The sequence below is a fragment of the Pollachius pollachius genome (assembly GCF_949987615.1).
Source record: "Pollachius pollachius genome assembly, chromosome: 3".
Classification (NCBI taxonomy): Eukaryota; Metazoa; Chordata; class Actinopteri; order Gadiformes; family Gadidae; genus Pollachius; species Pollachius pollachius.
In genome coordinates, this window is record NC_136936.1 from 46,550,929 (window position 1) to 46,566,220 (window position 15,292).

Here is a 15,292-nt window from a genome sequence, read left to right on the forward strand (position 1 = left end):
GACGAATCTTGTTCCCTCTATAGTGCTCTACTTAATAATGCCTTTAACGCAACCTCCAAGAAGTTTAGGCCTACAACCGGTGTGCACTCATTTCAGTACTGTCTCCCATGATGCATAGCTGTTTTTATTGTCATTGATCCAATAGAGATGTCACATGCATGATATGTAAATGAGCTGTCACGGGGCGACATCGCACATGTTTCAGCGACTAATACACATCACACTAATAGACTTCAAGTGGGTATTTAGTGTCAGACTTTCATACTTCTGCCCTAATTATTACACAGGGATTAGAAATTGAGGGCAGGAGGTGAGAACTACCAGTGTCTTAATCAACTCCCTAGTCTCTGCTTTGCCTCAAAGTGTGCCTGGGTAAGGCAATTATAGTGCTCTGCAATCCGAGTTTCCAGGGATGATTTATTTCAGTTTTTATAATTAATTATATTGTCGACTTTCTTTATTTGTGACGTTTACATGTAAAGATGGGATGAATATTCTTTTGTTTCTTGTTTATCGTATGGCCAGTGATGAAACGTTGTTGTGAGTCTGCAATTCTATTTTTACATTTTAACATGTTTATTTTTATTTTTAATGACAAGAATAATATTATTTTGTGTTTGTTGCGCCAGAAATTATACTTTAAAATGTTGCACAAAACATAGATTTTAGCTTTCTAAAATCTCTTTGAATGGCTCTTTAACTTTGTTTCCTATTGTCTACTTTGGTATTAATCATCTTAATTAGAGAACTATTCACATACTAAAGGATTGCCTTTGACTGAACACATATTTTGCCTACATTATGGATAAATGAGACCTTGCTGCTTTCCAGTATTTGATGTTAAATCATTTTTATAAAGTTTGGACACCATTCTCTTTTTTATTTTTTTTAAGAAAACAAATGTATAAAATGTATGCATTAATTAACATTAATTTTCCAATTAACGCTGCGTCAATTCAAAGTTCCTGGAGAGCCCTGACAAACAGGTACATGTCAGCCGTTAGCATTGGACAAGCATCGACCAATCACAACACCATTACAATCTGCTGTTGCTGTTGGAAAGCAATGCTCTGATTACTATATGAGGAGTGAGTAAATGAATTTCCCACTAACATCACAAGTTAACAACTTCTGACGTTCTTTAAATGAAAAACATTGTTGATATATTTTTTCTTCCTGATGCCGAATTAGGTTGTGTAAACAAGGCATGTGTCTGCAAAACCCAGGAACTTGCTTATATTTATTCCCATATTTACTTGATCGGCTTATGAATTGCTCAATTATTCCTCAGTAATTTCCTCCGACTGTTATATATATATATGTATTTCTGTGACTCATCAGAAGTTTGGAATAACTGCTTACTCAGGGGGGAAGCATTTCACTCCTTAAACACAGCCAAAGTGGCCTTTAAAGGGATGTTTTAAACCATGGGATTCTGATCCTGTCAAGAAATGGACTGGGATCAAAATCTTAACCTGTCAAGAGAAAGCTTAGCACCTCGTTGGTGTCCCGACACCTACCCCTCCCGCTAACTGCTAACCCTAAACAGGAGTCTTTTGCGCCAAAGCCTCTTTAATAAACAAACAAGAAGCATGAAGACTGGTTGGATGCTCCTTTGGACACAATCTTCTCGCCTCCACAATCACAACACAAATAAGTCCCACGTGTCGTTTTACTGTGGATCTAAACATGAACGATGTGCGGGTGTGTCCCCGGTGCGTCTCCAGCTCCGCTTCTCCAACAACAGCTCTGTGACGCGGCTGATGACATCAGGATGCACCAGGCAGTCTAATAGGTCGTTGGTGGTGATTGGCACCGCATCCCCCGCACCCTGTACCTGACCCTGCTCAGCGGCATGCCCCCCGAACCAGTCAGCTCCGTAAGGGTGGTCTGCCGAGGACCCCGACAGTTTGGCCTGCTTGGTTGGTGTTTCGGCGGAGCAGGGCACGTCGTAGCCGGGGGTGTCTTCATGAGGGGTGCAGGGCACCAGGACCAGGTGTGGCCCAAAGGCGGCGGTAATAGGCGTAGGTTCCACGGCCGGGTCAGCGGCCAGCCCGGCGGAGTCTCCTTTCAGGGCTTTCGTTTTGCTCAGCGGTTGTTGCGTGCACGCCTGCACTGCCAGGTTCAGGCACTGCATGTTCTCCTCGTGAGTTGCCACTTCGTCCTGCAAAGGATGAGGGAGAATAAAAGTGGTGAGCGGTGGAATTCTATTGTGCTTCAGCCGGTCTGGCATTACTTTTGTTTGAGACGATGCACTTAGAGAGATCCATGCAAATCTACAGACTACATCAGTGTCTGACAGCGTGTCGTTAGTCAAACGACAAGCCAAATATTGATTCAGATTGTAATCCTTTATTCATTAGCGCTGTATTAGTGTCATCTCCCAGGATTTTGGCCGGCCGAGTTTAAACTTCCGGTGAACTCGGGTATCTTCTCCCATTCCTATCAGAAGTCCCTAAGCTATTCATGAACAGTAAATCACTGCCTGCACGTTAAGAAGGACTGAAACCCCATCTGTGCTGCGGTGGACGGCAGAGCAGAGCCTCCCTGACATCCACAGAGAGGAAGGGGGGGGTGTGTGAAGGGTGGAGGCTACTGCCACTCATCCTGGTCTCGGTTGCACTAAGAGGAGTCTCGAAAGGGATTTTGCTTATCTACTTTTAACCAAACATTAAAATAGAGCTTCATGTGAAATTGCTATGCAAGCAGCAGCCGACAGGCCCCAGAAAGACGTGTATACAATGACAGCCTTTTAAGCCTGAGGCAGTGATTACATAACTCTTGTGTGAAGACGATATTCCTAGGAGAAACCAGCTTAATCGCAAGCATGTTATCAGCGGAGATACAAATATGTATAACTCTACACTCGCAACTCGATCCATTTGGCTAGACATCTCAAAAGTGATTGTGTGCGTTGCAACGCGCAACCCCAGACCGCTTGGCTCCTGCCGACGCCGTGGATTGGATATGTGTGTGAGCCTAGCCGAAGACGAAGACAATTCATGTAAACCACACTCCCTCTCTCTCTCTCTCTCCGTCTGGATGCCTCTACCTCCGTGGGGTTGAGCCACGTGTCGCGGTTGTCACGGCTGGGCGCTGCTTTCAGCGCGCACACCACCGCCTTGGTCACAGCCTCGCTGACCCTCGCCTCGTCGTCCACTTCCTGTCACGGAAGAGAGAGTCAACAAAGGCCGGTCAGTCTGGGCGGGGAGGGGGGACGGGACGGACGGACACAGGTTGGAGAGCAAGGCGTGGCGCACAGAGAGAATGGACCGTGGGTATGATGTGAAAGAGGGATGGAGGATAGGAAGAGGGGTGGGGGTCCAGCACACACAGAGATTCCAGCACATCAGTGACCTTGCAGGGAGGGATGGCCCAGCTGAATAAACCGTTCCCTCGCAGAGGCTGGGCTTCTTCTGCTGCAGGCACTCTAATGCACACACGCACGTACCAACACACACACACACACAAATTCTGAAGGAATACTCACATACACACACTCACACCCAATAATTGTGGATGTGCCCATGCACACACACAGTGTATCTGCATGCAGACACACATGCACACACACACACAACATAATGACGGTGTGAATCCTTCACTACCGGACGTGCTCATTGCTCAGATTGGGCAGGCGCCGTCGGATGGCAGCACTTAGCGCTGTGAGCATCAACCATCCGTTAGCCCGGGGGCTCTTTCAAAGTAAATTGGCTCCCCTCAAAAAGCTCATTTTTCGCCTGAAGAGCCCCCTTTCATTTTGAGGTAAAGTATCAGACATCAATCATCTGTTCATAGAAAGCAGTATGTGTGTTGTGTGGATAAGGCGGGGGGGGGGGGGGGGGTTGTTAGCTTACCAGCTCTATCCAGGTGTTGACGCTAACAGTGACCGTATCCAAGGATTCCACATAGTGCCACCAGTGTCTGGGGACGTACAGCACCTGTTGCGGACCGTTCAAGAGGTTTAACTTTGTCCTTAGAATTGCTATAGTTCAGCAGAAACAATTACAGATGGTGCAATCATGCGGACAATCCACTAGGTGGCAGTACATCACTTTTCCAGCCTGGCACCCAGTTCCCTCTAATCTGACTCCGATCTCTTTTCGAATGAGATGGCTTCATTGATTCATCGACGCGCAATGGCATGAAAGGAGCACAGCTCTGTGCTTTGTTTGATTTTGCTGAAATATTTTAAGCTTTCCAATAGTGTAATCGCTGTGCACTCAGTATCTCATTTGTGTTGGCAGCTGACATATTGCCAAGTGCCTTGGCGTTGATAGGGCCCATTTGGACTGATCGAGGCTTATTAAAATCATAGCTGAGAAATGGTGGGTATTGGGTAATGTGAACAATTTGACAAAAAGACAAAAGCACTAAATTAACTAACTTCAGAATAAATGAACTGACTGATAATTCAAAATGAAAAACATGAAAAACGTAAAAAAAAACAAACAATTGTATGCCTCCTAACATGACACGAGTTTTAAAGATACCATGTGACTGCGGAGAAGGGTTGCGGTGATAAGAGAGACTGTGTGGTGCAACGGGGGACTTCTGAGGTAGCCAATGACGACAGCTATGATAAGGATAGAAAGCTAACTTCTATGTTAATGTTTTGACTTTTGGAAAAAGGCTGAAATCTCAGCAGCACTGTCAGAAATGGTGGGCGAGGAGGGCTGGTGTGAGGGTGGGGATTGGACACGCAGGTTGAGGGTTATAGGATAATGGTACGGCCTGGCCCTGACTCCCCTCGCTGCTTTCCTTCTTACCAGAAGGTACTGGAGGATAAAGTGAGGTAACAGTGACCGAATGATAGTCGAGCAACTTGCAGAGATTGTACTCGTAAACAAATTAACGTACAAGGCAACCAGATGAGGATAAGGTTCTGTGTTAGACGCAATGCATACCGATCAGGCCCGTTCAGCTAATATCCAGGGTATTTCAGAACATAGTTATAGTTTTAATGAGCATACCTCAGCCCATTAAAAAAAGTTAAGCACAAAAAAGACCATAAAGACCAATATTATTTCTGCTTTACATCACGAGGACATCGCCTGACGAGCAATGAAATACATTGCTATGATTATGTACTCTGTGACAAAAGTCATTTATCACATGCGACAAATTCTGTGACTGCATATCTGTCTGCACAGTTGACTTAACCGACAAATCACTTCCTCTCACCCTTGGGTTTAAAATGTGAGTCAACACTGTCGCCGAGTTGCAATACTAAAGAAGAAGAGGCATTGAAAGTCAAAAGTTGCTAGATTAACTTATGCCAGAGTTTCACCGAATGGTTCAAACCAGGTGGCTCAGAGTAAAGGCTTAGTTGGTTCCACGTTGACGCAACGCAAGGGGGTTTACGGACCCATTACGTCCTTGCGGACCCGCCTTGCATCCACCGCAGAAATTGTAACCTTGCGTCGAGGCGACGCAGCAGCGAGTGCGGTGATTGGTCCGCTCACCAAAACCCGACGCAGAACCAAAACAGGTTCACGACTGCGTCGAAGCGTCTGCGCCATTGTGTTGTGTCGACGTGGAACCAGAACTGAGCCTTTAGAGAGGCATGGCATGGCTTTTAGTTTCTAAACCTGAGCTACGGAGGCTTCCATCTCCGGGATGGACGGAGGGAGGGAGTCAGGGAGGAAGGGAGGGAGGGCGGGCGGGGCCCGGGGCTGACCTGTCCAGGCAGCAGGGTGACCCGGTGGGGCCTGGCCATCCTGAAGGCCGGGAACCTGGCCGGGTCGGGGCGGACCACGTCCACCCGGCTGAAGACGCTGGACTCCTCGTAGGGGATCCGCGTGGGGTACATGCTGGCCGTGTCCTCGGGAGGAAACAGGTGCCAGCGCTTCCTGTTTGGCGACGAGTGGGAGAGGAGAAGTGAGAGAGGACGACAAGAGAAGCAGAGCCGTCACTCGGTGGGACCCGTATAACAAACGATAGAGGCTCACAATACCGATGAACTCGATACACAGAATACAACTGGACAAGTTACTACAATGGGACTGACGGCACGATCAAACTGATAAGGGAGGGCAACTTCCACTCCTCAAATGAGGACATCCCCACCCATTTCTAAACCCTCCTCCCCTCCGTTCCCTGAATTGTTCCATTGTTCTAAACATCTGTGGCACTTTCAACAGCGTGACGTGCTCGACTGCTCCAATTCAATCCAAGTTTGTCTGTGTCACGACACTGCGATCACAAAAGCTCTGTGAGCTTCAAGGATTCATCAGCATTCTGTAAAGATTCCTTCTACAGATCAACAGCGACAAAGAACCATCACAGTCATTCCTTTGCCTATTGAAATGACCCCCGAGACCCAATTACCAGGTATAAGATAAGAAATGTGCTTGCTTAAGAAAGTAAAAGGAGAGAGATAAGATACAAATTGATATTTTTTCCTCTTTCTGTCAGGAGAACTCCGTACCACAATAGGGCCTGTATCTAACGTAATCTAGTCACCTTCTCCTTCTCTCAAGGCGGCCGGCCTCACTGTATTTTTCCTGGCTTTAGACACACACACACACACACACACACACACACACACCTTTCAGCTCAATTTGACAACATGAATTTCTGACCTCTGACATCTCGAGTGTATCTATTCATAAGGATATTGCCTAGAATCCCCATTGGTGAAAGGATTTGTCTCGTCAAGGATTGGTACACCATCCATACATCTGGAATCCAGCGCACACACACGAGCACATGCACAAACACACAGACAGATTCCAATCATATCATACCAGCCCCTCATCATGACAGCTTAGCGGCTGAGGACTAACAGCAGACGGACCGGAACGTTTAGTCCAAACTGGGTGCTGGTTAACCTCACCTTCCTTTAGGGCTGCTCGATTATGGAAAAATTCATAATCACGATCATTTTGGTCAATATTGAAATCACGATATTCAAACGATTATTTTTTAGTTTGAAAACATGTATTTAGCATGTCTCTCCCAAAAAACACTTTGTAACTGAGAACTTTGAAGGTTCGCCTTAAAAAATACACAAAATGGTCAAATAGAAAATGTTCAGATCTAAAATAATGTACAGATATGTATCCAGCAGTTCTGCACTTTGTATAAAACATTTAATGAAAAAACAAACAAAAAAAAACGCTTCAATTCGATTATATGAGCTAAAATCGAAATCACGATCAAAATTGGATTAATCGCCCAGCCCTACCTTCCTTGCACCTGCAGCACCAGGTTGAAGCCATACGAGTCCAGGTGACACGGGGTGTTGGCCCCCTGGGTGCCGATCCACAGGGTGCTGGCTCGCCCGTCGCGCCCCTCAAAGCCAAAGTCGGACCACCTGACATCCTAAGAGAAAAACATAAGTTGATGAGTGCCGTGTCCGATGTGACTGGTCGATTGGAGCTGTCATGGGATTGATTTAAATTGCAGGTTAGTGGAAAGGACAATGACAAAAGACAACGGCGTCGATCACAGCGAAGCCATGGAGGGGGCGAGAAGGCAAATATCTCAGTAGGAGGGGAGTAAAAAAAGACTAGACCCCCGATCTCTGTGTTGGTGGAACATTGAAGCCTTTGAGATGGATACCATTGTTGAACAGACCACGAAATGGCATAGAAAGTATTCCAAGAACCGCTTACAATGAAACAGCAATCCGTGATTAGCATAAGTTTGAATGTCAAGAACAAAACAATACATGGAACACACTTTTGCTTTCTTCGGTGTATCATTCTGAAGTTAAGAGGTAGACTCTGGATGTATAACCCACCCCCTGTTTCCATGATGGAGGGCTTGTTCCTGTGAGTGTGCTACCCTAATTCATTACTTTGTAAACAACCCAAAAGATTAACTTTGTCTGCCCTACGTCTGTGCATCTGCTCATGTGTCCCGCAAAACATTGTAAATCACCAACGAGCAGCTATTGACTCAGAGGGAGCCCCTCGAAACACATTACACTGACGCGAGTATAAAGTAGCTGCAGGCAGAAAGGTTGGGATGACCCCTAGTTTGTCTGATTCTCAATAACAGCTTCAAGGCAGACCACTTACAGAAAAGGAGTAAACAGACCAATATTAAATAGTATTTTTGTATTTTCTTCAACCTCACACGCTTTCCTTTAAAAGTTAACAGGAAAGTGGCAGAAAATGAACATTCAACCGAAAATGAGCCACCATCAGAACAGGATAGCTGGTACCTGAAACTTCGAAGGCGTCTCCTGGAAGAGGTGAGCAATGTACTTGTAGTCAGCGTAGGCCCAGTACTCCGAGAAGGGGTAGACGGCAAAAGATCCCACAGCCGCCTCACTGTGGCCACTGGTCCATCTGAGAAACTGGGCCAGGTTAGCCTCTACATAGGCACACTCTGTCTCAAACAGAGGCCCTTTGAACCAAGACAATGAGGGGGGAGGAAGAGGGAGGAGGAAGAGAGAGAGAGAGAGAGAGAGAGAGAGAGAGAGAGAGAGAGAGAGAGAGAGAGAGAGAGAGAGAGAGAGAGAGAAATGATGTATGAATAAAGCAATTCATGTGGTTCGGTTCTATGTAAAGATCGTAATCATTTATCGATTACAATTGTTCATGCATTATTTATGCAATGTTTAGGTGTGCATCGTACAACATGTGATCAGTGCTGACTAAACACTAGTACAGAGTTGGAAGAGAGGTTCAAAGTTAGAATACAATGCCCGCACATCAAATGGTTTATAGGCAGTCAAAATATCGTCACAGCTGGTTAAGCACAGTAATTGCAATACCAGGACTGCACATTCAATCGTCCCCCATTGTAACCAATTACAAATGTCTTCCAAAAGTTATTGAAGTCAATAAAGTGTCCTCTGACTAAAAGTGAAGTGTATTGATTTATTCAGGTACATTTGGTATTATTATTTTGATGTCGAAATGTTTGTTGTTTTTTTGTCTTACAGTTAGTTTCATCTTTTCGACCAAGCCTGAATCTGATGAGCTTGTCTCCCAGGGAAACAGCCAATTGGTCGACGCTCCAGTTGCAAACCGGCCAATCAGAAGCCATGTTTAGGAAGACGGCGGGCTTCTGTAAACCATCCTGAATCCTCCGGGCCTCCGTGGGGCTGAACGGCTTAACGGTGGCTCGTTTTGCCATGGCCCTTACTAGTAGGACAGTGTATTTAACGAATAACACTAAGGTTGGACACAGGTCAATCTATGTAATGACAGTATGATATGTCTCTGTCATCACTCAATGGCCGAAGATGACGCGAAATAAGGCGCTTCCAACCAGTTCAGACGCTCAAAATAAAGTCAATCAATGATACTGTATGATTTAAGTAGTTCCGATTAGCTCCTTTATATAGACCTGTCTTAAAATAGTGTTGTCTCAAATCCTCTTCCCGGATTTGTGAGAAGTAGAGACCCTATTTAGATTTATTGAGCGCTACTGGAGAAAGTGTCTCCCCTTACACAACACGTTGCACGGGATGAACGTAACACCTCAAGGAAGTAAACAAATTCACGTGAACGTCTGCTGGACTTTCTTCCAATGTTGCCTACGGTGAAAGTCCCTCCATTGTGGTTCTGTTGACGCGGAGAAGGACCGTTCAAGCCGCTGGAGTGAACGATCCAAAATGGCGATCACAGGAGCACAGTTTTCAGACTGTATACGACTTCCTCTCAGACATGCGCACTAGCGTCACGTCGATGGTAAACCGACAACGGTTGTTATTGTTTCTGGGGGGGGGACAAAAAAAGTAAATAACGAAGTATTTCCTGTCGTATTATTGATACGGACACTGTCATCGAACTGAGAGTACAACACCATGGGCACCGCATCGAGCGACCAAGCCGAAAGGGAACCTCTTCTGTCCCCGTCAAGCACGGAGACAAATAACCTGCCAGTGTACAGCAGAGTGTATGGGAGAAGATGGCTGGTGTTGACATTGTTTTCCCTTCTGGGATTCATGCAAGGGATGGTGTGGAACTCATGGGGTCCGATCCAGAACTCAGCCATGCGTGCTTTTGGTTTCACCAAGCCCCACATCGCGCTCCTGGTTCTGTGGGGTCCAGTGGGTTACATCCCCTGGCTGCTCTTCATGTGGCTGATGGATAATAAAGGTGAGTTTTCTTTAGTAGGTTCGTTACAGTGTCCGACCTTGTCCTTGATTTTCATGTCTGATTTGTTTTCAGGGATTATTTAGGGGGTGGTTTATAATCATAGTCCGATGTTAACCCAATGTTCTCGAAATTATTTTGAAAAATATGTATGCTCTCTATTGTAGTGTAGTGATTATATTTAAAGCAATATGACTAGTCCTGATTACAGTCTAACTGAGTGAAACTCCATAAAGCTGCCATACCAGCCATTGCCTTAGGTCCATTGATCAAAACCAGCTCGGTCAATGGGTTCTGAAGTGTGCTTTCATTTAGGACTTTGTGTTCTAGGCTTAGGTTAAAATAACTTGCATCTACACTACATTATAACGGAGAGGATGTCATGGTTGTCTGACTTCCCCGATCTTATCACACATTCCGTCAACGGAAATAATGTCAACCCACACAGCAGATCAATGGAACAACACAAGAGATCAGTCGTGCAGTTTCCAATAACACCTCATCGCAATATCTCAGGAGAGCACCCAGAAGGATTGTCTAATGGGAATTTTGCGTCCCAGAAGTGCTCACTCAGTTGGATGATCCACCACAATATTTCTAAAACCACAAACCGGTGTGATACTTAAGATTGGTCCTAAACCAGTTCCTCTGCATCAGCTGACTGGAAGGTCAGGATCATGCACACACTAGTCGGATGACGCTACAACACAGCAACAGCAGTACGGTAACTAGGTAAACACAGCTAATCGCCTAGCGACCACTTGTTATGCAGATTCGTTCTTTGGCGGACTATGTTGATTTAAACCAAGGTAGTTGTCACATTAGTTGTTATCACATTAGTTGTTGTGAGCTTGGAGTATGAAATAAAAGATTAGCCCTCATGTTGCTAGGGTAGTGGCTTGTTTGTGCGTTATCTCTGACAGCCCTGTTTACAAATTTCCTCAACATGTTGTGGTAATCTGGTAGTCGTTATTAAGAAAATATAGTTATTTTCCCTCACACATATGTACAAAGGAGGTTATATTTGAATGTTGCTAGCAGTTAGGCTCTCAACAATTGAATATGTGCAAGCAATGTTTCACACAAGCAAATAATTGTGAGGCCTCAGTGGGATTTTTGAGACACCCAATCGTAATGTTGCGCACACACACACACACACACACACACACACACACAGACACACACACAATGTGTTAAAGACATTTCAATTTGTTTCAAACCTGGTGAGACCAACCCTGCTGAAAGAGTTTTGGTTGAAAGACTTCAAATTATTTGTTTTTTGTTGTCTTCAATAACACTGCTGTGTGTTTGTGTGTGTGTGTGTGTGTGTGTGTGTATGCACTGTATGATTGGGAGATAGAGCATGATTGAAGCAGAGCGTGTGTGTGTGTGTGTGTGTGGGTGTGTGTGTGTGTGTGTGTGTGTGTGTTCATGGCTGATCTTCTTTAGCCATGAAGAAGAGCAGGGCCATGTCAATGTAATGTGTTTATCAAAGGTCACACACATGATGAGGGTGGCAAGATATATCAGAGAAAGCTGCTGGACCCAGTTAATGGACATTTTATGAGGAAGGTTACTTTCTTTTGGTTGAACGGCAGTTCAAGCTTTGAAGTTCAAAGCTTCGCATAAATATAGGATATGTGTGGCTTTTAGATGGAGGTGCGATACAGTACACAGTTTCTGTTTTCGGTAAAAAAAAAAGGTTCCCTGTTTATATTAAAGGCCACACAACCTGCCATACGATAATGGCTTCTAAAACTTGGATTCATATCATTTTATAATATTATTATTATTCAATATTGCAAGAATAATCTATTCCCAGTCATCTATTATGACTGCCATTACTCTCAAACTTGATGATTTCGTATCCTTCTTGAAACCCATCACCAAGCCTTTGAAAAGGTCTTTCTAATTTAATAGAAAAGAGACAAGGCTCCTGAAATATGGTCTGTCATGACTAGGATTTGGGATCACGAGACATAGTGTGTGTTTGTGGCGGGATGAGTCATTGTCGCCAGACTCTGGTCAAGACCCTTTCACTCCGGTGACAGCCTATATTGTGTAACTTTGTTGGTAGAGAAATGAAAAAACATGTGAAACACACTTCATTATGGCAAGTCGTATCCTCCAAGAATATGAAAGCCGGACATTCAAACAAAGGGAAACCAAACCCTCTAGCCTAAAAGTTCAAGATTATGTACATATAGGCTGGTCAGAGTAAGCTGCAACAGTGGAAAAGAAAAAAGGAAATGGAAATGGAGAGTTCCCTTTAAATATATGAGAAACTGAGAGTCTGTCTCTTTTTTAGGCAACAAGGATTCTTCCCATTTTTGTTAAGGCTGTAGTTTATGTGCAGACAGGGTTGGGGGTTGAATCTTAGTGAACAGTGGCGATGGGGTCGGTGCTTTTTGTTAATGCATCTTGGCCAATCTGTTCCAATACACAGTCTCTTAGCCTTGTGAGGACATCCTTATCTCACATGTTCACATTCTGTATCTCGCTGCAGGCAAGGCCTTGATCCCTCGACCCCTTAAACATTTTAAACGCTTAGGACCAATCATTTCTTTGGGGGAGGGTGGTTCTGTCTGTGGCGCACAATGGCTTCGCCCAAGGAAAGTGTAGTAATATAGGAAGCAATAACAAAAAAAAAAAGGTTCTGAGTCTATCTGAAATAGACTCATATCAATGTTAAAAGATTAACAGACATCTTAGAGGGAAGGCTTTTCTCAGAGGACAATACGTTTTTTTTTGACTGATTTGGCACGAGAAGAGAACAAGAGCGTCACTCTGATTGGCTGAAGCTTTCAGAACAACGTTAGGCAGCTGCCATATTTTGAAACCAATCGATGTCCAGGCAAGGCCAGACTGATGTTCATTGCGAGACGCCAACTTGACTATCTTGAGTGTTGTCACGCGGCTGATTGTTTCCTGTGTTTGTTCCAGGTCTTCGTGTGTCCCTCCTGCTGTCAGCGTTCTTAATGCTGCTGGGCTCCGCACTACGCAGCATTCCTCTGGAGGAGGAGAAACTGCGGCAATGGTAAGGCCGCAGCGATGAAGCCTGTTTCAGCTGACGGGTCAACCGGAACCGGTATTAGAAGAGTATATGAATGAATCCGACCGAGTCCTCGGATTATACACAAAGCAGTTGAATGCAAATGCTCAAACAACCATTTGCCTCGAGGCCACTTTCTCAACTGGCATTGCCTTGCAAGCAACCTATCTGAAACCTATGTCTTTGACTACTACTTACTACTTTAACTTGAATTGTAGGTATTTGCCTGTCAGGCGTCATCATAAAGTTCAATTGAACACCTCCCACCTTCATGGGAAAAATGGGAAACTTTTGAGAATAGAAGAATGCTTTACCTCATATATATTTTTCTCTGTATGCATGTATGCATTGAGGTCGACGACTTCCTACATTTGACAAACAGCCAGAGCGAAATTCATAGGAATGATTAATGCAGTATTCCTAACACTGTTTTGTGCTTTGTTACATTTTGTGACTGCAAGCCTCCCCTTATCAGTCAAACACACTGAAAACACAATGCCTTTTATTTAACACAGCCATAGAAAAATAAGGGAAAATGTGAGGATCAAATGTTCAACATGGCGGTTTAGTTTCATGTTCTTCTTTGTTGAGTGCAGGGTCTTGGATAAAGTCATTTTAATTATAATGTGTGTTTGTGGGGACATAATTCTATTCACTATCCTATTCTTAATCTTTCTTCCAATGCATTGTGCATTCAACAATGCGGTAGCAAATTATTTCAACAGAGAAGGGAAACATTGAAAGCGTTTCCACACCATGAATTCAGGAAATGTGGAAGTAGGAAAGTCTTTTCAGTTTTGTAATGATTGGACCTTTTATAAAGTATGTAGGTTAAAGGTTATTATGGTCTCTAACCTCAAAACAAATAGACTATAAAGTAAATCTAAGCTTCAGCTAATATGGGCCAAATTGATTTATTTTTCGTTATTTCATTTCATCCTGTTGCTTAATTGAACCCTTAGATTTCAATTGTGGAGTATTTACAGCATGCACAGTTTAGTCTGCTGCTTTTTAAACTGCATGTCAAAGACAGACTTTACGTCCTTCCATTCTCCTTACGTCTCATGCCAACTCTTTCGAAAGCACAGCATCACTCTTCTCTTAATATTCTACCCTGACTGATGGTATTGGAGCTGGTTGCCTTATGTGATTTAGGCTGCAGAATAAAAAGGTTTCGCACAGCATTTTTAGGACCCTGGCCCATGGCCCATCTCACAGTGGGGGTCAGGGCCAGGCCCCAGACACAGGACAAAAGGGGTGTGTCCGAGTCATAGTGGAGCCACCAATTAATTACAGAGATATGGATGTGCTTGCAGAGTAGCCAATGGCTGTCCTCCCAGACTGCCCCCACAGTATATCTTCCTCCACATCAGCCTCAGCGAGCAAGGTTGTTCAGTCTTTATCCGGTCCATCCCAATTCTTTTCTCAGTGGGGTTGTGAAAATGCAGATATAATGTGTGTTTAATTATTATTAGTCATTATTATTCATTATTCTGTGCAGTGCTTGAAGTTAGCCTAAAAAGAGCCTCGTTTAACAAAAACTGATGGAGAGCAGTGACCAGGAGATTGCAGGTTAGCCTGACAACGTTAAAAGACATGTGTTTGTTTTCCGCTCAGAAGGCCTCCCCACAAACACCAGCTCTGGGACCCGGGCCTGTGCATGGGACGAGTGGCCCTGGTGAGTCCGCCTGTCAGCCCTGTTACCTCATCCAAGGTCGTTTTTCAGGGACCCGTACACTCCCTTGACAGGGCCCACAGTCCCATGACAGGCCCCCGAGGGCCTCTGTGGACGGGGCCAACCGTCCCAGGGCAGGCCCCTGAGGGCCTCTGTGGACAGGGCCCACAGTCCCAGGACAGGCCCCCGAGGGCCTCTGTGGACAGGGCCCACAGTCCCAGGACAGGCCCCCGAGGGCCTCTGTGGACGGGGCCCACAGTCCCAGGACAGGCCCCCGAGGGCCTCTGTGGATGGGGCCCACAGTCCAAGGACAGGCCCCCGAGGGCCTCTGTGGACGGGGCCCCGAGGGCCTCTGTGGACAGGCCTACCGTACCAGGACAGGCCCCCGAGGGCCTCTGTGGACGGGGCCAACCGTCCCAGGACAGGGCCCCGAGGCCCTCTCTGTGCCGGTCCTGGGACCGTTCCTCCTCCAGGGACTTCCTGGGGTCCTAATTCAGAGGTCAGGGT

General features: G+C 45.3%; 2 protein-coding genes across 3 annotated transcripts in view; one reads left to right on the plus strand and one right to left on the minus strand.

Annotated features, from left to right (window-relative positions):
* Window positions 1-1,663: 1,663 nt before the first annotated feature.
* Window positions 1,664-9,292, minus strand: hspbap1 (hspb associated protein 1). The gene is made up of 7 exons (XM_079731601.1): window positions 8,898-9,292; window positions 8,174-8,358; window positions 7,190-7,326; window positions 5,681-5,852; window positions 3,858-3,941; window positions 3,053-3,163; window positions 1,664-2,164 (listed from the first exon to the last, which is right to left on the minus strand). The coding sequence occupies exons 1-7, from the start codon at window positions 9,091-9,093 to the stop codon at window positions 1,673-1,675; spliced, it is 1,377 nt and encodes a 458-aa protein (XP_079587727.1). The 5' UTR covers window positions 9,094-9,292; the 3' UTR covers window positions 1,664-1,672.
* Window positions 9,293-9,658: 366 nt separating this feature from the next.
* Window positions 9,659-15,292, plus strand: part of slc49a4 (solute carrier family 49 member 4) — a 37,532-nt gene continuing 31,898 nt past the window's right edge. For both annotated transcript variants that reach the window (XM_079731783.1, XM_079731784.1), the window contains exons 1-2: window positions 9,659-10,061; window positions 13,002-13,095. In XM_079731783.1, coding sequence (XP_079587909.1) covers window positions 9,767-10,061; window positions 13,002-13,095 — 389 coding nt within the window. In that variant the 5' untranslated portion in view covers window positions 9,659-9,766. The remainder of the gene's footprint in view (window positions 10,062-13,001; window positions 13,096-15,292) is intronic.

Coding starts and splice junctions, on each gene's coding strand:
- hspbap1 (XM_079731601.1), bottom strand. CDS start 9,093: ATGGCAAAACGAGCCACCGTTAAGCCGTTCAGCCCCACGGAGGCCCGG. Junction 8,359..8,897: donor TCGAAAAGATGAAACTAACT/GTAAGACAAAAA, acceptor CTTGGTTCAAAG/GGCCTCTGTTTGAGACAGAG. Junction 2,165..3,052: donor CGTGGCTCAACCCCACGGAG/GTAGAGGCATCC, acceptor CATCCTTTGCAG/GACGAAGTGGCAACTCACGA.